Source organism: Opisthocomus hoazin, chromosome 22, assembly GCF_030867145.1.
Source record: "Opisthocomus hoazin isolate bOpiHoa1 chromosome 22, bOpiHoa1.hap1, whole genome shotgun sequence".
Classification (NCBI taxonomy): Eukaryota; Metazoa; Chordata; class Aves; order Opisthocomiformes; family Opisthocomidae; genus Opisthocomus; species Opisthocomus hoazin.
This window is the reverse complement of record NC_134435.1, coordinates 11,901,652-11,927,852: the sequence shown is the minus strand read 5'-3', so window position 1 is coordinate 11,927,852 and position 26,201 is coordinate 11,901,652. Positions and strand designations below refer to the sequence as shown.

Below are 26,201 nucleotides of genomic sequence, written 5' to 3'. Positions count from 1 at the left end.
GCCACAGCCCTCAAAATGCTGTATTGAATCCAAGTTGCTCAGAAACTTTCGAAGGGGTAACTTGAGCTTGCAAAATTTATGCCAGCAGAGAAATCACCTCTCTGAGCCCCGATCCGATCAGCCTACCCTCAGACAGGCTACAGACCATCGACCCACACTGCAGGTCCTTTGGCATAGGATTTATCTTGCATTCCATATCTTTACAGCACCTGATAGGGACAGTTATCCCCCATATGTGCCCACAGCTCTTGTAGGGGAAATTACAAAGATGAAGGAGGCCAAAGCTTATCAGGGAGGCAGATGACAGAACAAGGGGCAATGGCCACAGGTAGCAGCTTGGGAGGGTCCAGTGGGACGTGAGGAAAAACCCTGGCCCATGATGTTGGTGCGCCCTGGAGCAGGTAACCCTGGGAGTCCTGTCTGCTCCATCCCAGGAGGTTTTGCAAGGCTCAGCTGCACAGATTGATCACCGACCTGGTGCAGTGCTAGTGACACTCCTGTTCCAAGCGGGAAGCTGGCCTAGATGATCTCTGGGGGTCCGATCCAAGCAGTGTTTCTAAGGTTGTGTACAACGCCCAGGTCCCCTAGCACGATGAAGTAAAAATGCTACTATTAATAAGAATGATAACTTAAAAAAACCCCTGATAACTAAAACACTGGAAAAATTGAGATTAAAAGTATGAAATTTTGAAAGTAATTGCTCCCATTCTGTTCGATTCTGTTCTTCCTCCACAATTATTGCCAAATCCACACATTGTATCAGATCAGATCCAAACCCCTTATCTTCCCCCTCTACTCTGCCCTGGTGAGAGCCCATATGGAGAACTGCATCCAGTTCTGGGCTCCCCAGTTCAAGAAAGATGAAGAGCTACTGGACAGAGTTGAGCAGAGGGCTACGAGGATGATGAGGGGACTGGAGCATCTGTCCTATGAGGAAAGGCTGAGGGAGCTGGGCTTGTTCAGCCTGGAGAAGGCTGAGAGGGGACCTAACACATGCCTATAAATACCTTAAGGGTGGGTGTCAAGAGAACGGGGCCAAACTCTTTTCAGTGGTGCCCAGCGACAGGACAAGGGGCAATGGGAACAAACTGAAGCAGAGGAAGTTCCAGCTGAACATGAGGAAGAACTTCTTCCCTCTGAGGGTGACGGAGCCCTGGCCCAGGCTGCCCAGGGAGGTTGTGGATTCTCCTTCTCTGGAGATCTTCAAGACCCGCCTGGACGCGGTGCTGTACAGCCTGTTGTAGGTGACCCTGCTTCGGCAGGGGGGTTGGACTGGATGACCCACAGAGGTCCCTTCCAACCCCTACTATGCTGGGATGCTGGGATTCTGTGAAGTGGGAAGGGACCTCTAGAGATCACCTAGTCCAAACCCCTGCACAAACCAGGGTCACCACCTACAGCAAGTTGTTCACAGCCATGCCCCTTTGGATTTTGAGTATCTCCAACAATGGAGACTCAAAAACCTGTGCTGTATCTCCAGAGAAGGAGACTCCACAACCTCCCTGGGCAGCCTGGGCCAGGGCTCCGTCACCCTCAGAGGGAAGAAGTTCTTCCTCGTGTTCAGACGGAACTTCCCCTGCTTCGGTTTGTGTCTGCTGCCCCTTGTCCTGCCGCCGGCCCCCACCGAGCTGCGGCTGCCGGGCGGGCTGCACCGCTGGCTGTTGCCCCTAGGTGTCCTCACCGCACGCTGCTTCCGCGCCGCCTGTTCGGGGACGCGGAGCTCCCCCAGCCAGCGGACGGGACCCTTCGCGGTTGGCACCGGTTCGGTCACATCTTCCCTGAAACAAACTCGCGGCGGGTGCCCGCGGCGCCCCCGCGCGCCAGTTCTTGCTACCGGGAGGTGTTTTAAAGCATTTGTGCTGGGCTGTTTTCGCGTGGGGTGGGCGGGGGGAAGGAGGAGCGGGCCCCGCGCTGCCGGGGCAGTTCGGGGCTCCGTTTCCACACGTGGGGCTGCGGCCCGCGCCTTTCCTTCCGGGCCCCCGCCTCTGCGGGCCCTGCGCGCGCGGGGCGGGGCGGGGGGCGGGGCCCGCCCGGCAGGTGGAGCGGCGGCGGCTCCACGTGCGCGGCTGGCGGCGGCCCCGCCCCGTTGTTCCCCGGGGGCGCGGCGGCTCCGTCCTCCCCCGGGGCAGGGCTCCGCACCGCTCAGCTCCCCGCACCGCTCCGCCATGGCCTTCGCCAACTTCCGCCGCATCCTGCGCCTCTCCACCTTCGAGAAGCGGCGGTCCAAGGAGTACGAGCACGTCCGCCGCGACCTGGACCCCGCCGACGTGTGGGAGGTGGTGGGGGAGCTGGGCGACGGCGCCTTCGGCAAGGTCTACAAGGTGGGTGCGGGGCTCGCCTGCTGGCTCCCCGCTTGCTGAGCGAACCTGGGAGCCGGCTGCGGGGGGGGGGGGACGGGACACCCTTGCGGGAGCTGGGGCTGGCCCCGCGCATCCCGTTAGCTGCTGCCGCGGGGAGGGAGAGGGGTGGGGGTCGAGGGCAGCGGGGCTCGGGGCAGGGCCAAGGACGGAGCGAAGCTGTTTCTTTTTCTGCTTTTCCCCCGAAGTCGCCCGCTTTCAGAGCGATCCCTTGGTCAGGCGACGAGGTGTTCCTTGCCAAGCCTGCCGGTGCAATGAATGGAGGGAGGTTTCTTGGAAGTCGGCGATCTCGGGGCTGCCTCCAAGTTTTGCAAGCCTCCGGGGTGACATTGTTGGTATTCCTGCGGTCCTCGCCGGCAGGAAACTCGGAGCGAGCAGAGGAGCCCAGCTCCTTGAGAGCAGGGACACGTCCAGCGCGACGAGCCTTTAACCTTTACGCTAAAGGAAGGGGGTTTCAAAGGCCAGATACTCACCGTACTTCGCACTCCAAGTGGCAGCGTTGATGCTGGTACCAGCTCGGAAATACTCTGTGTGAGAGCTGAGAGAGGAGGCGTTGGGTTGGGGCTGGCTGGGGGAGCACGCTGCGGATCCAGCCTCCCTGGGAGACCTGCCACACATACAGGATCTGGAACTGTGCGTGCGAATGAGCTGTTGGGCAGCTGGGTTTTGATGGTCTTGTTAGATCATTTAAGAAGGTGTTGCCTTTTCAGAATTGAGAAATAAGCAGCAATTACAGAGAAGGCCAGGAAGAGTGCTAGCAGGTCAGGATTGAGGTGTTTTACCACAGTGTCCTGCAATTTGTTGTATTTATTTGTTGTCTCTATCATGTTATTTGATAGAAACTCTCTAAAAAACTGGGCCCTGAGTATCCATTGAGTGAAAGTCTTTGGCGAAGACTTGGTGATTATCTTCAAATAAAATGCAGTTCCTAGAAGTCATATTTAACTCCCCGATATATTTATCCTTCCAAAGGTAGCACCAGTAGTAATCAGAGCTTTTGTTACCAGATTGCTTGGTGGTGTGCGTTGTCACTCTTGTCCTGGAGAATTATTTGGTTACGTTTCTCATGCTATGACAGGAACAAAGTAAACATTGTAAAATAAGTTAACAGGCTTCTGAGATAAATGGAAGCTTAGAAGAATAACTGGTGTAAATACTTTCTGTTTCAAACTTGCAACATATCCAAAGTGGCTATAAAGTGGCTTTATTCTGGGAGTGAAGTGGCTGGTTTGGTTTTGAAGTCCGTTGCCATATCTGAATGCCTCTGCTATTGACTCCATCCTCACACCAAAAATAAAATTACTGGAGTAACTTTATGTACTATAGGCTAAGGATATCAGCCTGTCAGCTGGTAACATCTTCTCATCTTCAACCACTTTCATCTCCTTTGATGCCTATTTTGACCCAAATGAGAATGTGAATTACAGTAAATGACGCAGTGAAGACCACGTGTTTATAACAAAAAGTTCACTCTGTCTATAACTAGTACATTTGGGAACTGTCTGCTTTGGAGATGTTTTAACATGGTTGATCGGGGGTGGGGGTAACATTGTGGCAGAAATCAAAGGGCTATTTTATTCTTCTTAGTAAAGTTTTAATTACTCATCATCTTTGATCTCTTCTCTGCCTGTTCTCCATCCTGGTTGGCAAATGGACATGGCTGGTTTTTGAAGAGTTCTTGTGTAAGATTTTGTTTGTTTGTTTAAGAATCCCAAATTATTTGTGTGCCATGTACTTTAAAGCCTTATTTTAGATAATAGCCAGTAGTGTTATTGCAGAGACATCGTTTCCTGCCATGCTAAGATTTAACTTGCATATTGACTTCCTTTGTCTTTCTAAATCTGGAGCACTACCCTGGGTGGTGAGCAGATGGGATGGAGATGTGAAAGAAGGGGCTTGTCCTCTTGTTCTGCTTGGCTGCCAAAAAAGCCCCAAACAAACAAACCAGCCTGCTTGCACGCAAGGAGGACGTAGGTGGCCAAGATGCAATAAACAATTTCAATCATTCTCTTGAAGTAATTCTGAAGTCAATTTGCCCTGCACACAAAAATCGTCATTTAAAGCAAGTCAGAGTGTTTGTATGGCCATGAGCGTTTCAGGATGTTTGAATGAAGTTCCTGCCTGTCTTCCGCTCCTTTTCCACACGCGGAAGCATGGGGAGGTGACACAATCCCACTGTGCCTGCGTCCTGCCCTACCCGCCATATGTTGTACTCGCTCCAAAGAGCCTGTCATCCCTGAGCAGTGCAAAAGGGCAGCATTTGTACACTGAGTAGTCTAACTTGGGAGAAATTTAGATGTATATAAAAGAATAAATATGCTTGTTTTAGTAGGTTTTGTTTTTATGAGACCAGGTTTGGAGGGAGGGCTTAGCTGGGTAATAGTTTTATTGGGGATTGTTGCTGCCCTGCAGGACACTGCCAGGGAGCTGTGTCTTGGACTTCCCATGCACTCAGCTGAGCAAACTTGAACTGGTTTGACACAGTGTTTACAAAAGTAGGACAGGCTTGATTAAAATATATATTAATTAAAGAGTATCAAATCTGTAACGGAGCCTGAAATGTATACAGCAGACCTTAAGAAACCTGCGGCCAGTGGAAACTACTGGGATTTCCCTGTTTTTATACAAAGACTTTTTTTCGACAAAAGAGGACCTGATTGTATGAGGAAACAGTGAAACTCATTTCAGAGGGTAATGAAGCTGAAAAATAGGAAGGGGGTGGGGAGAAACTGTTTCTTTCGAGCTCTCATTCTATTGACGTCTTGTTTTGGTAAGTGCGGTGGGTATGATAAGGAAGCGATAGCAGCCTGTAGATAGCGATGCACTGCATGCCAAATACACTTTGTTACCCACCTCATCCAAAGCTCATTAAATTGTTGATCTTAAATCAGTCATTAGGCCCACACCTGGGAGCTGCAATCGGGGTGTGCTGGCCTGGGAAGTCTGTAGCACCTCTAGGGTTGTGGGCCGGTAAAAATACAAGTTCTTAACTTGGACCCTTTCCGAACGGCCTTAAAAACAGCCAGGTTATTTTTCTTCAAAAATACCTAAGATATAATTCATAGAATAGATGGCTGTGGCTTTACTGGTTCGCAGTTGACATCTGTTTGTGTGTTCAGGGAGGGAGAAGTGGTAGCGGCACCCCCGCGAGCTGCCTTGCTGAAGCAAAGCTGTGATGATCTCAGGGCTGTGCAGACGCTCAGGGCGCAGCCGGCTGCACAGGCTGCCGTGGGCTGAATGCTTGGAGCCGCTGAATCGCTTCTCAGTCCTGCAAAACCCATTAGTTGGTGCAGCACTTACAGCTGCAGGTAGTTGCATTAATGTCAGCAGGAACAGATATGCAAGGGTTCTTCTGGGCACTGAGAATTCACGAGCTAGCAGCAGATGGACTGGAGCTTACAAAAGCGTGGGCTCTGCTGGCAGAAGCCCTGGGACTTGCTGCCTTTCTTATGGTGGGATTGTTTTGCTGCGCTCATGCATCTAGTGAAATGCTATCTCCGCTTCCCAGCTAGCATTGATGGGGACGCTGGCTCCCCGATAAGGCTTTCTCCTGGCAGGGTGGGGAGCGTGGGCTGCCGTGCTGCCCGCAGCCCCCAGCACGGCGGATGAGGGGTTTGTGCACTTGAACTCGCCTTCAAACGGCTCTCCATGCCGGCTCCCGGAGAGACAACGTGGAGCTCCACACCACAGCGAGTCATAAGCGAGCCTTTTATTTTGTTGTTCTTGCTTCTTTAGACAAAGCTTAAAAAGCTGAATTTGGGTTATCTGATCTCTTATGGTGGTATTAGTGCGGTTCATGCTACAGATTACAAATGCTCTGTTTTGAAATTTGGGTAATAAAGGACTAATTGTTAAATGTTATGCAGCTGCCTTACAAGCCTGGCTTTCACAGCGATGGGCCTGTTCGAAGTCACGAGACAGTCCCTGTCACTGGCAGGCCCGTCTCTGCTCACCAGCCAAGCCTCCACCACTCTGGTTTTGCACGAGTTAGCTCAAGTGACTAGGGCTCGGGTCTTGTCAGTTTGATTCATGGGGGATTCAACATGTAATTCCTGGAAAGGGTGTTATGGAGAGACACGGAGATGCTGTGTTAGCTTAAAAAAAAAATGGGTTGGGGGGAGGGGAAGGAAAAGGAGGGGCAGGGAGCTTAAGTTGGTTTTAACTATGGCCACAAAAAAACCCCACCGAATTGTAAGATCAAATCATGGCCTTGTCCCTTAGAATAGCTGAAGGATTTTATTTTCTTAAAATGGCTTAGCTGGGGAGAGGAGAGGAATGGGAAGACACCACTCCTTTACTTATAGAGCAGTGGCCCAACAGTATTAAATCTGGTTGAACTTTGAACTCACTGAAGCATGTGAAGCTCAGTCCCTGCTGAAGTCCAAGGGAAGCTTGTCCTGCACTCTGCGGAGCCACAGCTGTATCTGTGTGGTGGGACAGAGAGGTCGCTCTGCATGGCCTAAATATTTTGATAATGACTTCGGTGTCATGGCCCAGAGCTTGGCAGTGCTGCTGACAGCAGGAGCTGTGGGCAGCTGTGTGGAAGAGAAAGCTTTGAGCCTTTCGCCATCAGGCAGGTGGCAATCTTTGTTCCTTAGAAAATTCTCCTTTCATTGGAAGAAAGGTTCTTTTACTCATCCTTGGTGTGCTGCTGTCTGTAAGTCTGGGGTTCTTCTCATGGGTCTTGGGTCAAACCCATCCTTGATGCCACACCATGCGGTTGAGGTCCTCGGTGGGCTCCCATCTGCCAGCCTCACTCAGCCTGAAATCCTGAGTGAGAAGGAATCCAGTTATGAAGAGCAAAGACACTTTAAAAAATATTCTGTAATAGGTACATTTGACAACCTTGCCTCTTCAGGGTGGTGGGCAGTGGTGGCACGCGTGTGGCAGTGCCAAGGTTAAGCACTGCAAATCATGGGCTCGGCGTGTGCTGCCGGTTTGGCAGCTGGGTCTGAGCATCACCCAGCTGCCAGGGCTGCTTTGCTCCAGTGTCTGTGCGTGCTGCCTCTGGGCTGCGGGTTGGAAGGGCAGCGTGCCCCTTGCAAAGAGCAGAGCAATGGCACTAGTACTGCTGGGCTTGGATTAACTGACTTATGGCTTCTGGCTATAGAAAAGCACCTCACTTCCACCCCCCAAACATCTGCTATTCAAAACAGAATGCTCTTCCCATCAACAGATGGAAACCTTCCTGACATTTTTCCCTTCTTGTGCAATTCCCTGACACCTACCTGTGCTCATGTCCTTGTTTAATCAACCAAAATATTTGTGTGGTATTTCAGCAGGTGGGAGAGACAGTGGAGGAAGCTGTGCTCCAGCAAAGCCAGCCAGTGTTGGTGGACCTCAGCACTCACATCTGTTGACGTCGCTGAGTTCCCGCCTGCCCTGTATTTCCCTTTTGACAATTGTGGGCAAGCACAGGCATGTCCTCCCTGGGCAGGCTTCTGCTGCACAGATAGCAAAGGTCCAGTCGTCGTTTATTCTTCTACCAGGGCCTTACTTATCTGATGCTTTTCTAGCACAGTGAAGGAGTTGAGAGACACAGACATGCGTACTACCACTGCCCACCTGGCTCTCAGGCATAGCTGCCATTCAGCCCACTGCTCAGGCTTAAGCTCTCTATGTACCAAATTTGTTGCAGAAAGTTGCTCGGAAACTCAGAAGTGGTTGCATGGTGCTTTTCCCCCCGCCCATTTTAATTTCTTTTTCAGTGTGGTGGCATTGACTGAGTGAAGACTAGGGCAGGAGTTCTTCACTTGGAGCACTGCTCTTGCAGGGTACCAGTGATTTCATGCTTCTAAGCTTTAGGTTTACGTAGGCTGAAGATGTTGGATCAGTGTAGATCTTTCCTTTCTTCAGGCTTTGCATGGGTTTTTGTGCATTTCTTGCTTGTGCCAGGACCATGAGGTCAGCTCAGTTTCTGCAGGTGGGTTATAGTGTGGCATACCAGCAAAGCAGCCTCTTGTCCGCTGCTGCGTTTGGGTGCAAGGTCTGAAGCTTTGTGTGGAGCTTTTCTGCTCCTTGACTAATGAACTGCTGCTTGGGCTTGTCATCTCTCACCCCTTTCTGCTGGGCTGTTGTTGAGCTTGTAAGGCAAGAAAAGGTGTACATGCCATGCTTTGGTCACACTTTTTTTTTTTTTTTTTTTTGGCACATCTACATAGAAAACAAGTGCTTGGCCATAGCTTGAGCTCTCTGGTGATGTTACTTTCCCTTGCCTCTAGCTTGTAAAACCAGAGGAAGACGTTTCTGCTTTTGTTTTTTTTTTTTTGACGCTTTTTGACTTGTTTCACAAGCCACTTCCACTTCCCCCTAGCCCTTGCAGAAGTGTTGCCACAGCTGCCAGAGCTGGTCCAGCCCCGTGCGGTCAGAGCCCTGCCTGACCCAACACCCGAGGGACGAATGTCCACACGGGCTGCTGCATGTGCCAGGGGCTGCGAGGCCGGGGCTGTGCCAGCCTTACCGCTGCACCCGTTTGTCACCAACCGCTCTGCCAGGAGGTACTGAGGGCTGAATTCAGCATTTCAAAAAAAAAACCTGAAACAGACTTCATTTATGGTGACAGACTGAAGTGGCTCTAGGGGGCTTACCAGGCATGGAACTTGTTTCAGCTCCCATTAATTATTTGACAAGAATACGAGCACTGACTTAAGCCTATCAGTCCTGTGTCTGTTTGATGCAGATAGCCCAGGCAAAGTTCATCGAAAGGCAATTAATCATTACGTAATCGCTGAGAAATATCTAAGCGAGCAGTTGCTTGCACACAAAGACACACAATGGGAATACATTGCGTGGGGAGGGGAAGCGTCAGAACTACCAACCCCCAAATACAGCATCCACTGAAAGCACCAGGCTTTTTACTTTTGGTTCTCTGACTGAGCAATATCTGAAGCATCACCTGTCCTGGCACAGAGAGAAGGCTTTGAAAGGATGGGAAGAGTATTTCACACCAAGGATGTGGTGGCATGTTATTGCAGACTAGCTGCAAAATGATTGTTGCTTGGCTTGGGAAGATACAGTGGGCAACTGGCCCCGCTGGTGAGCAAGCCTAGACGAGGCGATCGAGGCGGTCTCGGTGCTAGCGCTGTTCTTTCTGCTAGGGAGTGAGCGTTCATGCAAGTTTTTCCTCTGCCTCAGCTAGAAACTGGCCGTGCCTTCGGCAGCAGTCCTGTCTGAGGAAGGACCAAACAATCCAGCCTTCCGGTAATGTGTTGTTTAAAGGCTTAAAATAGTTCCTGCATTTGTCACAATCTGGATTTCACAATAGCTTACAGTGTGAGTCACAGGCAGAGGCCAAACAGCCTCTTCTGTCACCTGAACAGGCACCTCTCGCCACTTAAATCCACAAGCTAAGCAGTAGTTTCTCCACACCTCTGCCTTCTAGGAGTAATCCTACTCATCCCCTGTTCCCTGGTATTCCCAGTGTTTGGCAATAGCATGTCCAGCGCTCGTCTTGCTCCAGAGGGCTCCAGCAAGATCCTTTGCTTTGTTTCCTGAAGCTTGGCACCTGGTGTGGCTTCCTGGAACTGGTTTACTGGATAACTTCTGTTTAATACATTTTCTTTTGTGGAATGCATGTTCTGTCCCTGTTTTGCATAGACCTGTCAGCCGTGGTCTGCTTGGTGCGTTGATTTGCACAAAGGCTGGTAGTGGGCATCAGGGCTTTTCAGGTTTTAAATGCCAAGACTGTAATGAATCGTAACTATAGTTCAGCAGCACATACTGGGCACTATACTGGCAGTTGTCTGCTCTATTTTTTTGGTGCTAATTAGCACTTCAGGGACAAATTATCCATGGCATTAAAATGCCCAGGAGTGGAAGACCTAAAAGATGGAACTGAATGCGTGCTTTTGACTGACCAGCCATAGGCCATAGACCGGCATCAAACAGCTTCTGCTCTTGGGATCTCGCCATCTGGGTGGTTCTTTCACTTCTGTCCACAGATTTCATTGGAAAAAAAGGGAAAAGCTATGAATTCCTCAAAGGCTGCACATTTGGGAATGTTTTACCTGGGAACAGAAGCTCTCTCCCCATCTCTGCATTCTCTACACGGACTTTTGCTGGGTTGGAAACCCTTTAATTAGTCTGGAGTTTGCAGAAGACTTGGGATTTGTAGTTCAAATGGTGTATTTTGCAGGATTTCATTTCAAATGATGTGGCTGTCTTTCTTGATAGTTCTTGGTTTTCTTCCTTCTTTTGTATCATTGTCTCTTCCCTTCTTTGGGATTTAAAGACAAACAAAATGCCTACCAAGAGAGAAGTTTTCATTCCCCTTGCTGCAAGATGAGAGCACGACCCCCCGGTGAATCTCAAGGTGAAGCTGCAGAGAGGCTGGTGGCAGCCCTTTTCTCCCCTCCTGCAGCTCCTGGGGAGCGAGCAGCAGGTGCTGCCTCTGCTCAGCCTGGCGCTGTATCCCCCCTTGCTGTGAGGGGTATCGTACAGCCCTGCAGGTTACAGACTTGGAGATGCCAGTTCCTTTTTCCCAATTGCTAGCTTGGCTCTTTGAGGTCAGAACAGGCTGTGCTTTGCTTTGTGCTAATGTCTCAGGGCGGATTTTGATCTGTTGCACAAATATAAGCAGAAATCAAGACGGGGCTTTAAACCCGAAAGCATCATCTCATGCCTAGGATGTCTGAAACCAGCTCTGAGGGCTGGCAATGTGAGCATTTGGCCTATTAAGGATCCCAGCAAACCTTTCTGGAAGAACATGTTTGTATGAATACATGCAGGAAAATACCAGCAAAGAATCTGAAGGAAATTGCCAGATGTAAATTACAGAGAGACTGCCTGACGTACTTGGCCAAGATCTGATGCTGCCTGTATGAAGCTGGCTTGCTGTGAGCAGCTTTGGGAGCTGGCTGGCTGCTGTGAGGGGCTGGGATGCAGCCGTCTGCCTGATGGCAGGCAACTGCCATTCCCAGGGAGGCTGCTGGGAACGTGGCTGTAGCCTGGTGTCAGGGCTGGAGGACAAGCAGATGGAGAGAAAGGGAAGGTGGAGGAATGGACAGAAGCTCCTTTGATTTCCAAAGCTCTTGCAATGGCAAACGTGACTTGCTGATCTCAGCTCAGGAGTGCCCACACAAGCCAGCGTGCATCTCCCTCTGTCTTGTACGGCAGAAACACTACAAACTGGGTTCAGGCTCAGAGGGACCACGGACAACTCGGCAGGGGATGGGCTGTCCAGGCTGTATGAGTGTTGGTCCTCTCACAGGCAGCTACGTGGGGCAACCAGCCTCCTCTCCGCACTACAGTGGGCTGTGCCAGAGGACATGAATTTTTCCAAAATCTGCTGCTGACCTTGTGGTCTCGGGTCCCCTTCCTACTTCAGCTGCTTCTGCCGTCCCACAGGGCTGTGGGGCATTTTGGTCCCTTCTGGGAAATACCGTGAGCGCACTCAGTTGTAACGGTGACACTATCACAGGGCCACAGAAAGTACAGGGTTCGTGCGCACACCATCCCCGTGGCACCCCTACCCGCTTGAGCTTGCTGTTTCAAAAGCTGATGTTCTTGTGTCATGAGTTCATGATGTCCTGAGCTTACTTGTCCTCAGAGATGGTGGTCTTGCTTCTGCTGGTGTGACTGAGTGGTGTGACCTCTCTGTGCTGGCTGGCCTGGGGGGACGTGGGACAGTGCAGTGCTTGTCTCTTAGGGGTGGGAGCACACTTTGCACAGCTCAGGCGATCCCCTGCATCCCCTGCAAGAATGGATGAGGAAATGTAGATGGCTGGGTAAACACTCTCATTTGGTACAGTCCAAAGTGGTGGAGAAAGGCAGCAGCTAATTCTGTTAAGGACACCTGTGAGGACTGAATGCCAGGCAGTGTGTACGCGGGCTCATATCTACAAGGAAGCGATCCCTGGGGGTTGCTGGGTTGCTCACCCGCTAGTCGTAGGAGTAAGGATGAATGAGGTCAGGCTGCCACAGGGAAGATGTGGGCTGCGGCTGCTCCCCCACCCACAGTTTGCAACCCGGTTTGCAAAACCATGTCCTCTAGCTCAGCATCCAGCACCCCTGGATGCCTTCGCAAGCCTGGGAGGGGATGAGTGCTGGCAGTGTGGCTGTTGGGGTGGCTCCCCCGAGGCGTGGGGGTGAGGGTAGGTTGGTTCAGACCTCTCAGTGGGAGATGGTGCCACGGGGGACTGGGGCACATGCTGCTCCTAGGTTTTTTCAGGGGCTTGCAGGGCCCCAAAATCCTGGAAGGGCTGAGCCGGCCGGGACCCCGCCGGTGGGAAGCGTGCAATGGCTGACCTCCAAGGGAAGCCCCACCTCTTCTCAAAATACTTACTTTCCCTCCCTGGACCTCTCCCAACGCTGTAAGTGCAGAGAAAACACAGTGGGGCACTTCTTACTCCAATTTGGAAGCGCTGTGCTTTTCCCTATACTTGCTCTGCTTCACATCTCCCCCTGCCCTGCATGCCCTCCTCTGGGCATCTGGTGGCAACTTGGTAAGAAACAAACCAACCTAAGCAAGGAAAAAACACCCTAATTTCTCCTGAAATCAGCAGGAGCTGCTGTCTTGCGTTTGGGCAGGGAGCCCAGAAGGAAATGTGTTTGTCCCCTGTGGTAAAGACACAGCTGGCCATGCCAACTTGTGCGAATGTATCAAGTCTTCAAAACCCAGCAGAGACTCAGGGGTCCCTTATTTTTCCTCCTTCTGTTGTATGGTTTTCCCATTGCCCCTTCCCTCTCTCCCCAGCCTGTTCCATGGTACACAGTTATGCTGTCACCTAAGCCATATAAAACTGTTTGGTGGGGCTTGCAGTGTTTACATTAGGAATTAATCCTCCTGTAATCTCCCATGTAGGTTTTCCAAACACAAATATGTAAACTACAGAGCGGTAAAGAAAGGTCGTAACCAGTGCTCGCCCAGCTCCTCCGGTGATAACATCCATGGACCCAGGACATTCTGCCCTGAGGGAGAGGCAGCCTGGAGTGGGTGTGATGGGAGGAAAATGGGTAATGAACTGGAATCATGCCATGGGGACTCTTCCTTCGTCAGTGGGGAGCAGAGCTGGTGAGCTACAGGGATGTCTTCTGTCCCTTGGTCGGCTGAGTCCATGCACTTCTGGGAGTGGCAGGGAGCTCCTGAGTCAACAGCTCCTGTCTCACCCCTCTCCCAGCGTGTGACACATCCCACAGCGAAGCTCTGTGTGCAAACCGTCTTGCAAACACCCTTTTGGCATTTTGTTGCAAACTTGTAATTCTTGCACCAGTTTGTGCAAATTTCCAATTGCAAATGCCAGCTTGCCCTGGCAGTTTTGGGGGAAGCCAGTGGACAGTGCTGGGTGGATGATCCTGACACGGTCCTGTGTGCGAGCAGCTCCGAGGCTCGCCTGATGCTGCCTGCTTACAGGTACCTGCTTCTAGCCAAGCCTTCTGTCAACTGCCTTTTCCCCATGCAGGATGGGGGCACAAGAGGAGTGGGGCAGTAAGAAACATGCCTGCAAATGTTTCCAGTCCAGCGTTAATAGCCCTTTGCTGGTGTGTGGCACCCACGAGCAGAGCAGCCCCCCATGCTCTCCTAGGCAATGAGAGATGCTTGGGGAAGGGGGTTTGGGGGGCAGGAGGTCAGCAAGCTGCTAATCCGAGGTTACAATCCTGTGTTGTTTTGGGAAATGAGGATGGAAAGTCAGCAAAAGTTTTCCAACCACTAGGACAAAGAGGTTTTGATGGTTTTCTAGCTATTTGGGGAATAAGCTAGTTAAAGGGACTAGATAAAATGGAGCGGTCAGCTGGGAGAGCACATGAGGTATTTTTCTTACTGTGATCTGAAGAGCTCGCTAATATGGAACACCAGGAAAAATGGCCAGTTCTGGGAAATCAAAACACACCCTTCTTGGTGCTTTACCTGCCAAGGAGATGATCCCTACATTTTCCTCGTGTGTTACAGAAAACTGCCCTGGTGAGGGTCCTGGTGAGGAAGGGGAATGTAAGGATGTTCAGGGCTGGTGACGGTGCACCGCTGTACTGTGACTTTGGCTGGATTATCTATATGCTCGGGACTTCTAGTAATTTGGGTTATCACCTGTGATATTGTCAGAGAGCCCTTATACTCTGAAATTTTCTTGCTTCCGTTTTTTTTTTTTTTCATGCTACAAACAATAGGATGCATCTCCTTTTCTTAAAGCCTTTTTCTCCCTGTGATGGGAAGTGGTTTGAGCATTAGAGACTGGAGGGAGGAAGGAGGCTGCTTTGGCCGTGATGCAGCATTTATCATCTCTGCAAAGCTACAGGCAGGTTTGCGAAGCAGAAATGCATCTGCAAGTTTCCATGCTTGTGTTGTGGCTGGTACCATCCAAGCTGAGCATGAGTTGGAGGGGTAGGAATTGTGCAAGTACTGTGTGCTCCTTTGTACTCACACTGGTTTTGTCTTGCAGGCTAAGAATAAGGAAACTGGTGCTTTAGCAGCTGCCAAAGTCATTGAAACAAAGAGTGAAGATGAACTGGAGGATTACATGGTGGAGATTGAAATACTGGCCACCTGCGATCACCGGCACATCGTCAAGCTGCTGGGAGCATTTTATTGGGATGGCAAGCTCTGGGTAAGAGGCTGTTGCTGTGTGTGACCTGTACAGCTGCACGTTTCTCACTTTGCAGAGAGGAAATGGCTAATTTATGGCGGAGAAAAACCTCTGGAGCAGCTTGAAGCATCAGTGTGAGTTAGAAATTACTCACAACCTGTGCTCTACTCACTGTGTGATCAGTGCCTGGATTTTCCCCACTTTGTTTGATGAGCAAACTGTCTTCTAACTAAAGAAGTTAGGACTTATAAATAGCCTAAGGAAGATCAAGAGATCTTCACGGTGAGGTGAAAACAGGAGTTGGATTTTTTTTTTTTTTCCCCCACCATTTGGAGTTTGTAAGGGTAGAAAATGCAGCACTGATAAGGGCATCTGTTCCCCACTCAGTCTTTCTCTTGAAAGATCAGATGGAAGGGTAACCCTGGTTTTCTGATTTGTGCCTCAGTTCTGGCTGAGCATCTGTAATGCAGAGGTAACTGATAGCAAGAGCTCAGTTTCCCATGGCTGTGGGCACGTAGGGATGTAAAACGCAATCCAGCAGCTTAGTGCAGCGGCTAGTTGTGCTGCAGCTGGAACGGCAGGTTCCTGCATCTCTTTCCCCTAGCCCAGCAGGGGTGTGTGTGTGCATATATTTTTCTTTTTTTTTTTCTCTCCTGCCTGCTGTTTTTTGGTTTTTGTTTGTTTTGGGTTTTTTTGAGTCCCTGGTAGCAGAAGGTGAGTGTGAAAGGCACCTTCTTGCGTGCTGCCACGGGAATGGTGCAGGGGACTGGAGAGGGTGAGGACATGAACCCTTGCCTGCTTGCCCCACGCTGGACTCAAATAGCTGCGTGCCTGTGCGTGTGCAGGGGTTCCTGTGCCAAGATAGTGGAAATTGGGTAAATATGAGGGTTTTCAACCCATGTTCTTGGCCAGTTCATCTGCTCCTGCTTGTAACTACTGGCAAGTCATGGGACTGTCAAAGGATGCATTCAGCAGCTCCATTACTTTTTGCTTCCTCTTTTTAATGCTTCAGATACCTTCATGGCCTCCTGGGGTAATCTTACTAGAATTAAAGAAAGATATCCCAGCTTTTGAGACTTGCACTTGTGTGAGCTGAGCTGTCAGAGCTGTCAGTTGCTGCTTGTTGTGCTGAGGGAGCTGAGGCTGGAGCACAGGCTGAGCCGTGGGGCTGACCCTGCAGTGACACAATCCACGTCGTGTTCATGCCTCGGTTAAGCAATGCAGGAGAGGTACTGCTTTATTGGGCAACGTGTGCTTATTCAGCAAGCACCTTTTGCAATGTCAGCATGCATCCGTGTTCTTTCTTATTTAAAAATCCACTGATAAAGCCCCCAACTTCTGTGGCACCCCACTCAGGGCTGCGGTACCCAGCGCTGAGTGCTTCCTTCTGTGCATCTTCTTGCTTTGAGGGAGCTGGGCTGCGAGTTGTCCAGAGACTTGGTATTTGGATGGCTGCTAATCGTGATGCTGAGCGCTGGGTACGTTAAACAACAAAGTAAATATGTATGCTTCTAAAGAAGTGAAAGGCAAACATCTCTCCTAGGAGGAGGCTTGGGATTTGGACAGATTGCAACTGCAGCAAAACTAATCTCGACAAAATTAAAAAGACAAACATACACCGAGCTTGGGTGAGAAATGGGGCTGGTTTATATACCACCATGTTCTGCTGGTTTTGTGTCCCTGCTCTGTGCCTGGTCTGCTTGAATTTTGTATGTTGGTCTCACTTTCTCTAAAATGTCAGCCCCCTCCCCTTTCCCCTTCCACCTCCTCCCCACAATAGGAAGCTTTGCTTTCCTTCCTGTAGGGAAAATGGATTGCAGAGCTCCTCAGCTCTGCTTTTGTCTAATAAGTGCTTTGTAATGTTGTATGCTTGCCGACCTACTAAAATTAAACAGCCTCTTTTTAAGCTACTGGAACAAGAGCCTCCTGTATGAGGCTCTCCCGTGAGGGCAGGCGCTACAGCCTCGTCCATTGTTTTGGGAAGAGGATCATTCTCTTCATTTAATTATCTGTGTGGCATTTGCATTTCATTGCTCAGGCTGTTCTTATTAATGCTCTAGTATTTTACTGGCTCTGAGGGATGTAAATAAGGCAGGCTGTTATACTTCGGGAAGGCTTCTAGTCACTACCAGGTTTTCCCTAAATTCAAAGCTTTCTGATTCTCCGTCACCAGCACTACTGGGGAAAATTTGCATCCAAACATAAACACCAGCTTTCATTGTCCTGTCCCCATCCCATCACCATTTCTGTTTGTGCCACTGTTGTAGCCAGCATTTTACTGGACTATTTGCAAAGGTCCATTTGCACGATGGGTGCATGGACTCTGTTGCGCTTTTGGCTTGAAGTGGCTCCAGCTTTGGGTAAGACTGCTGCGGGTGTGTGTCTGGTTGGCGATGCACTGTGGTTTCCTCGTCCTCGCAGACCACCGTGGAGAGACAATGTTCAAAGTGAGAACGGGGCAGCCCGCAGACAGGCTGGCAAGGGGTCCAGACGTGCATCCTCCTGCATGGCTGTAGCTCTTTGGCTCTGAATAATTTACGGCTCGGTCTGTGCCACAAGCAGCCTCAGCCTACGGCACTGAGCGGGGCTCAGTGCTGAGAAGGGCTCTTGCTAAATCGGTCTGACTGTTCTCTGACTCTTGAACTAACAAGGAAAATATGTGAGGTAACCTGGCCTTCGGTGGTGGCAGCTGCTGCAGCTGCAGAGGCTTCCTTGTGCCCCCGAGCTGCATTGGGCCCCCATGGCTCCTCTCTGCTGGGGTCTGGCTTCGCACTTCGGCAAACAGAAGGTGCAATGCAATATTTACGGAGCAAAAACACTTTCTGTGCAAAGGGAAGTGGCTTATCCTACAGCAGCTTCCTTGAAATCCATGGCGTTGAAATGAAAGCATAAACCAGCAAATTCCTCTTGCTTTTCTACCCGATCAGCATCAAGCTGAAGGAGGAGAACCCCAGTTCTCACACGTGACAGCAGAAGCCCGCGGCAGGCCACAGGCAAGGCCTCAGAGGACCTCAGTGAGTCCTCAGAAATACGACTGGTGAGATGACAGCATCCAGCATGAACTTCCTTGTCATATAAATACACTGCAGAGATGCTGTGCCCTCACCAGCTACCTCGCTCCATTCCCCCTCCAGTCGTTTTTTCTTTGCAAAGAGGCAAAGGCCAAGCAGCCTTGTGCTGGTTGAAAACGGCCCAGGGAGGCTTGCAAAACTGCAGTGGTGGGAGCTCTCATGATTTTATTTTATTTTTATTATAAGCCCTGTGGCATTTGATGTTGTTTTGCACAAATTCCAGCTGTTGGAAATGGGGGCACCAAATGAAAGCTGAGAATCTCATGCTATTAAAAAAAAAAAAAGTCTGGTTTGAGTCCATGTGGCTGGGCCATGTTTTAAAGTCTTTTTTTCCAAAGTGCGATGTAGGGCTTGGAAACAGAGAGGCAAATCATCCTGACCCAAGATACATGCAACTTTAAAAATGGACTTTTTAAAGCTTTTGTGACTGAGGAATGGGTCTAAGATACAGGTTTTGAATGCTTGGAATCAGTGGTGCTCAATTTGTGCTGATAATTATTAGTATGTGGGAAAGAACAACAATAGACCTTGTGTGTTTTGTCCATCTTGAGAGCTATGTGGTTTGGGTTTTTTTTTTTCCCCTTCCAAAACAACACAAAAAGACTGAGATCTCAAAGGAAGGGAGGGACTTTTGATTGCTTGCTTCTGAATATCTCTGCTGCTTCTGAGTGTCTCCTTTTGCAGACAGAGGAGTGATAAGATGACCGGGAAGGAAAGTCTTGTTCAGAGTGATGAACTCCGACTTTCCTGCGGGAGATCTCTACTCCCACGGGACGGTGGGCATCTCCGCCGGACAACCCAACGTGCTGCAGCAGTGACCTGCAGAACGGGGCAGGAGACCCGGGATCCCTCCTGCGGGACCCTGTTGAGATGCTCCAGCATCGAGTCTGTAGAGTTCTCTGGAAATTAGCTGAAATGTCATTTGGCCCCGGGTATTTAACCACAGGACTCTGCCGGTGCTGCTACAACTTCTCTGGCGAAGCACAGGGGAATTTTCTTTCCCCTCCCTCCTTTTCTATAAACCGTGGTTGCTATAGCAAACGGGCTTTTGAATAAACAGATGTTTCCTGGAGATCAAAGCAAAAATTACTGTACCATGCAGGTAAGCCTGCCTTGCTGGAGCGTTTTGGGGATGGTTAATTTAATCAGCTTAGAGTTTCTTCTTACTGGCCCACTGTGTGGGTATGTAACTTGTATAGCTTGCAGAGAGACACCAGCTTTGTAGCTAGTCTTTGTACTTCCCTTAAAAAAAGCATTTTGCATTTTCTGTGGGCAGGCCCTTGCCTGTTTAGCCAGGGACTTTTTGGATTGCTTACCTCTTTGATATGGATGTTGACTGGAGATTTGGGCATTCTTGAAAATCCTGTATCATAACAAAATGTTCATTATCCCATGCACTAGACTGCTGGGCTATGTAAAGCATCTGCAGCTTTTAATTCTCATAAGTTGGAAACACCTTTTCTTTAAAACAAATAAAAAAAGAAAGCCGATAAAAGTATCCAATTCCCTAAGGTTTTCCTTAAAGCAGGAAGTTTATTGCAGCTTGCAGGGATGTCTTGCAGGGTGAGCAGCTTGAGCCGTGCTAGATGCCCATAGGGGACCCCCTGCACAGGAACGCTATGTCAGACCAGGGCTCTACAGGCTCCTCAGTCATCTGTCCCAAGGAATCCGAGGGCTATTCGTGTGCCTTTAAAATGCCACTTGGCAGGAGAGTTGCAGTCTAAACTGGCTCTTCCTGCTTGGCCTCGCGCTCCTGAAGCTTTGTACAAAACTTCCCCCCAAAGCGCTGGATCAGTTGTTTGCAGCTCGTGAGCATTGAACTGTGCGTGGTGTTGGACCATAGCAGAGGAGAGACCTGGAAAAACAAAGTGTCCCAAAGCTGCAAACTTTGTTAAACAGCTGGCCAGCCTCCCAGAGGAGCAAGCCTTTCCTTTCTCTTCCTCCTTTCCCACAATGGCTGAGACTTAAATCCATGCCAGGTTTGGCTCACCTTGAAAGCCTCTGAGAGCACCCAGTGCTGTGCTGCCAGCAAGGCCATACTCTGGTGCCCGTGAGCTGCTGCAGTGCAAGCCCCACTGGGCAACCCGTCGTGGGGGTGGTGTTTGCTGGACCAGTTTCTAAATTCCTACCAGCCCAGAATTTGGGCAGAACTGCAAAATGACTGCAGTAACTTCTGCAGGGCGGGTAGGCGAGGAGCAGATACGGGCAGACATCTGCACACATCAGGACAGGGCATGGCTGTGCCCCAGGAGGCTGGGAGTGCAGCGGGGATATTGCTGTGTCCCTTCCCTGTCCTTAGGGTCAGCTGAATGCACATCGTCTTGGCTGGGGCTGGAAACTGGAAAAAGTGATGTAGCCCAGTGGTTTTTCTGATGCTTCCCTGAGTTTCCAGGGTCAAACAAGCTGCTGTTCAGAGTAGCATAATTGACCCGAGTGGGTGATCACTTCTGCTCTGAACTTGGGACTCTCTTCAGCAGCTGAGACACTGCGGAGCGGGTGTGCGTGTGGCATCCTCCCTCCCCTCCCTGCCACCCGCTGTCTGTCTGGAAAGCAGTAAGGCTTCTCTGCCTCGCCCTCATACAGGTTTTTTACTGCCTTTCCCAAAGACATGGAGGTCTAAGTCTTGTTCTGTCCTCCTCTCTGCTGTGAAGCTGGGCAGCAGGTTGCCATGGGACCAACGTATCTGTTCTGTCTCATGAATGTGAGCTTTCGGGCTCACATTCAGGCAAGTCACTGGAAATCCTATTCTGGGTAAAACTGGGGCTTTCCCTTAAAGCAGGGATGGAAACTAAGTGATTTTGATCAACCACCAAGAACAACTTATGCAGCAGGCAAATTACCATAGCCCAGCCAAGTTCAAGAGTGCTTCTACAGCTAGCAACATGACAACACAAACTAGAATAGAAGCTGTTGTCTACCATCCTTTGTAAAGGATAACGTTGCAAGAAAAGGTTATTGAAGCAATAATAATGCCTTGTGATTACATACCCTTGTCATCTATACACCGTGGAATGCTTTTACAAAAGAGACCTGATGTCATTATCCTGGTTATTAGCAGGGGGAGTGCAGGCACAGACAAGAATTTGCCTAAAGTTTACCCAGCAGGTAAATGGTACCTGGGAATGAGTCTTCTGTGCTGAATCCCAGTCCAGGTTTATAACCATAAGGCCCTAGGAAGCAGCTGACAAGAAGCCTATAGGCAGACTGGTTTTCAAAGCACTTTAAAACTTTGTTTAGAAATGAATCACAATAAGCCACGTTCCCGCTTGGCTGGCTTACCAAGGGAAATGCTAAGGAACATTTTTTGCATATGAATGAATATTTATGAACTACCCGTGTATAGGAGACAGTGTCTTGAAACCTAGCTTCAGCCTATGCTTCCCTGGAATGAGCAAAAGATTGAAGGTTTAGGCTTCTTTATTTTATTTTCAGATATCACCTGAAAGTTGTCGTTTGGGAGGGAGGGATGGCCTTTTGCAGACCTTATGGCTTGGGGTGGTTTCAAAGCCCTCACTGAAACAGTTAAATAGCAATACTCTCATCTTGTATGATGGATCCAGGTACCTTGTGTTGTGAATTTTGGGGTGATCAGAACAAATATTTGTTTCTAGGGAAATGTCAGGCAGAGGTGGAAAACTTGCAGAGTCCTTTGCCACCGCTTCAGCAAGTTGTCCTTCTGGCCAGGCAGCCCAGCGAGGCTTTGAGGCTGTGTTGGCAACTGCTGGCTGTTAATAAAAGACGTCAGGAAACTTGTCCTGGGTCAAACTCCAGCTCTCATGGTGAGTTCTGCCCTTCTGAAGTGCATCATCTGTTTTAGATGCTGGCACAAACTTGGGGCACTTGAGATTGGTGAATCTCCCCACTGAAGAAGCAACTTCTTCTTTTAGCTATTTATACTTGAAAGGATTTCATGTCTTTTGCTGCCCATCCAGTAACAAATGCTCTTGATGAAATGAGTGGCCTCTATATGCTGATTAACTTCGTGAGAGAAGCGGGATCCCAGTCACAGCCCTCAAAGCTGCAAAGGCTTCACCCTGTGCCTGGGCCGTTCCCTGGATGTTTTTCTGGTTTCTATAGCAAACGAGAGCACTGGCCTTCCTACCGCCGTCCTGCTCCACAGAGCGTGGTGCTGGCAGCCTGGAGCACTTGGAGCTGGTCGTGGTCCATGAAGGGAGAGCTCATGAACAAGCCTGTGCATGTTGCAGTTAACCCTTCCCACAGTGCTCCGCATCCCCGGTTCCGCCTGGTCGCGGCCGTGCTGACCCTCTCTGCCCCGCATCTTGTGGCTGTTTGCATTCGCTGGCTGTGGGTGTTCTTGGATTCTCGTCCCTCTCAGAGGCTGGTCAGCAAGTCGGGGTGGTGAATTCAAAGCGGTTGGGTGTCAGCCACTGTCAAAAGAAACTAAATGCCCTGTGTCATTCTAGCAAGGGGAAGGATGCTTTTTTGCAACACCAAAACCCTTTAGTTAGCGTAAAAGGAATTTTGATTTGTTCTGCCAAAATTTCAGTAGGAATGGGAATATTTCTGCCAGCCTGTGTGTGTGGGGGTGTTAGTTCTAGGAAATATTTTGTCATCTCAGAATGATTTAGATGTGAAAAACTCATCCCCAATCTCCCTGTGATCATCAGGGAGCTCTGCATTTCGAGAGGAGTATGCAGCGTTGCCTGACTCTGTTCTCGATAAAGCTTTCCTGCTCTGAAACTCCATAAGCCTTGACTTTCCTCACTTGCTGCCCTTCATCTTCCTTCCCTCACTGGTTATGGGGACAGACTTTTTTGTTTCAAATATTTTTCTCTGTAGGTTTTTTTCCAGAAAAGGGGAGGGGGAAGAAAAGGTTTAGTATGTTTAAAGTCTCTGAATAGTGTCCTTGTCTGTAAGGGAAAATTGGCAAGCTTGAAAGCACTCTTTTACAGAGAGCTAATTATTTCACTTCCACCTACAGCATACTTGCCATGTCAGACAAGCTGTTGACATTTGTGCTCTGCTGTGGCAGCAAAGAGGCTTCTGGTGGCTTCTGTGTTGTTTTATGGCTTCTGCAGTCTGTGCTGAGGGCCGGTGACAGCCAGAGGGGAGCACGAACCTGGTGGTTTTTGCATGCGCTGGTGGTTCTTTGGGTGTTCGTCCCCTCTTCCATTAGTGGCACACTGGGCTCGTGGGGCTCCAGAAACGAGGTTGGGAAGGACAGCGTGTGTCCTGGCTGCACAGCAGGCTGCTGTAGTGGCTTGCACTGTCTTCAGCCCCGAGCAAATAGCCAGGGCAGCTCAGCCTTGCTTTGAATCAGCCCATCTGGCTTATGAGCAATGCTGGCATAATCTGTTCCTCACTTTCTTCCAGCCCTTTGGCATGTGTTGGGTGAAAAGCCTTGGGCAGGAGGATACCGGGGAAAGTACCAAGTTAATTGGGCGTAGGAATGTGATCTACCTCCTCCCTCCACTCCGTAATGTAAACTTAATCCTTGGACTTCAGTCGGAACAGGGCAGGATAGCCAAGATAATGGCCAGACTCTACACATTTGCAAACAAAACTTCACTGGTCAGCACGGCCCTTGATTTTAAAGGAGAGAGTGCATCTGACCAAATGTTATTTAAAATCCGAGGTGGTGCTCCCCAAAACCAGCCCCTGCAGTCCCACACGCCACCGTGCTACGGGGGGACGAGGGGAGCTGCTCCTGGGCGGGCTGATCCAGCACTGCTCGTCTCGCCTCCTCTTGCAGCAGAGCTTTGCTGCTGACCCCTAGAGCTTGGGTTCAGATGTCAAATAGATGGACCAAAGGACATGCCCCTTGACCGTGACTAAACGCAGTTTCTGTGCCTAAATATATCACTGCATTCTTTCCACCAGCGAGGCCCTGTCCTCTGGGGTTTGTGTCACTCGGAAGCTGAAGCCCCTTTGTCAGTCCTGGGAGGCAGAAGTGTGTCCAGAGTTTTTGTGGCAGCCATGAAGATGGACTCAGCCCATCAGAACCAGTGACATGATAGGCTTGGAGGGACAGGGGATGGAGCCACAGAGGGTGCCTCTCCACGCTGAACTTGGGTGTTCAGAGGTGCCGGTTGTGGGTGGAAGTCCTGACAGATAAGTGAGGCTGGATACAAGATGTTCATGGGGAGGGCGTCAGCCTCACCATGTGTCCGGGCTGCAGAGGCAGTGCTGGTGTCTGAGAGGTTGCTGTCTGTGTCCTGGGTGGCCGCTCTGTGTGTGGGACTGGGCTTTGCCTGCATGCCTCTTGCACAGACTGGTCTCAGGGTGGAGCTTGAGGTCCAGATCTGTCACTTATTTGGGCAGCTTTTTGGACAGATGGCCATCTATATTCTTTGTGCTACTACTTAGTATTTGCTGCAGCCAATGGTTCAGGACCAGTGGCGTTCCCTCCATGGGTTTTGTGCAGATCTTGCCCCCACAGACTCCCAAGATGTTCCTGACCTTGTCTGAGTTGTCTCAGTGCTACAGTAACCAGCGGAGTTTGAGAACAGAGCTAGCTGTTGCTTCTGTGCTTTACCCTCCAGGGTGTGTGTATTACCGGGCTGAGCAATAGCGTGGGATGGCCACCAGCAAGCCGCTGGGTGACTTTGTATTGAAGAACTGGATCAGCAGCTGGTGAATGACCCTCATGGGCAGCAGGACAGGAAGCGTTCTGGGAGAACCAGGACGGAGGGCTGTAGGAAGATGCTGTCCTGGATTTGCTCTGTCTCCTCTGCCTTGGAGTCAGGACCAAAAGCCCCACAGATAGTCTGGGCTCTCGGCTTCCCACCGCTCCTGCAGGACTGGGGAAGGAGCCCGGTCTGGCCCTCGGCAGCCAAGGTGTGGGGCTCGGCTCGCTGCCCCCCTAATCCCTGGGGCCAGGGGCTCCGTGGGAGGGACCGACTGGCTGCGTGGCCCCTGCCTGTGCCCCACTAGAGGGGCGGCAGTGGGGGCTGGGAGGCTGCGAAGTCAGTGGCTGTTCCTCAGTGCCCATTGAAAAGCGGGCAGCGGGACGGGCTGTGGGGTCTGCGCCCGGGGTGCCGCTGCCTGCCAGCCACCAGCTTCTCCCTGCGGGCAGTCCCCTTCAGAAAAGCTGGGCCTGCTCTCATGTAGCCTAAAAAGCAGCTTTGCAAAAGTCACTGTGAAGTGGTTTCTTTCCCCCTTCTCTCCTGCACCCCCCGCGCTGGGGATTGTCATGGGGCCGAGCAGGCTGATGACCACGCGAGATGGCTTCAGAAGAGGTGCCCGTCGCCTGGGTGGACACAGCAGCCAGGGTGACTGCGGCGGGAGGCAGCTGGGGGGATGCTGACACAGCGCCGGGGGACTGTCGGGGTTTTGTAGGTGGGAGTCCCATTAACTGTTCTGCACTGTCCTCCTCACCCACCCTTCATGTCAGGCAGATCATCTCTGCAGCACCAGGAGAGCCTGGAGGCAGCCGGGGCCCGCAGCTCGCTCTGGCTCTTTCTTTTCGCTTTTTTCTTTCCCTTTGTTGCATTTTTGCTGAATGCAAAGGATTTCTGCCCCTCGCCCCGCCACACTGCCTCTGAATCACAGGAGCAGCCGCTGTTTGCTGCGTTTCTTCTGCTTTTCCTGTAAGCAGGTGGGCGATGCCAGGAAAGCCCTGCTCTCCCTGCTGCGGTACCCACACAGGCACATCTGCCCCCAGCTCCTTCCTCCTGCCTCCCCCTCCCGGGTCTGCACACGGGGGACAGCCCAGGGACCTGTCGCTCTCCTCCCCTTGAGGTCTCCCTGCAATGGCAGCTCCACACGGAGAAGGACCAAAACCTCTGCTGGTGAGTGTGGCTGAGGTCAGCTTTGGCACACTCCGCTCCTTCCCCATGCCCTGCTCAAAGTTGGAAAACACTGAGATGGAAGTGACTGCTGCTAATGGCAGCGTCCTCCCAGGAGCTTTGTGCCAACTCAGCATCCTGGAGAGAGGGGAGGTGGAATGAGCGCGATGGCTGGCACGGAGGAAACCTGGAAAGCATGTCCCTTCACCAGCTCAGTCTATAAATGGAGCACAGTTTGCTTTACCACATTTACTTTTCTTATCTCCCCAGGCCATCCGTGTCAATACAAGGCAGGAGAGCTGGTGGCTGTGCTGGAGGGTGCTTTCTGCTGTGAGTGATGAGGATGCCTCTAAGTTGCCCCATGAAGGTGGCAGAGCCACGAGGCTGCGCGTGGGCGAAGGAGGTTGCCGCAGCAGCAGGATGCTGTGGGTTACCTTCTCCCCGGTGGCGGGCAGCTGCTGAAACCAAGTGAAACCCTCTGCTGCAGATTAGGATAGCTGATGCACT

General features: G+C 50.7%; 1 protein-coding gene across 1 annotated transcript in view; it reads left to right on the top strand.

The window, feature by feature from the left end:
• The first annotated feature begins 2,090 nt into the window (after positions 1-2,090).
• STK10 (serine/threonine kinase 10) overlaps positions 2,091-26,201 on the top strand; it is a 51,449-nt gene continuing 27,338 nt past the window's right edge. Inside the window, exons 1-2 of the mRNA XM_075441873.1 lie at positions 2,091-2,321; positions 14,732-14,896. Coding sequence (XP_075297988.1) covers positions 2,166-2,321; positions 14,732-14,896 — 321 coding nt within the window. The 5' untranslated portion in view covers positions 2,091-2,165. The remainder of the gene's footprint in view (positions 2,322-14,731; positions 14,897-26,201) is intronic.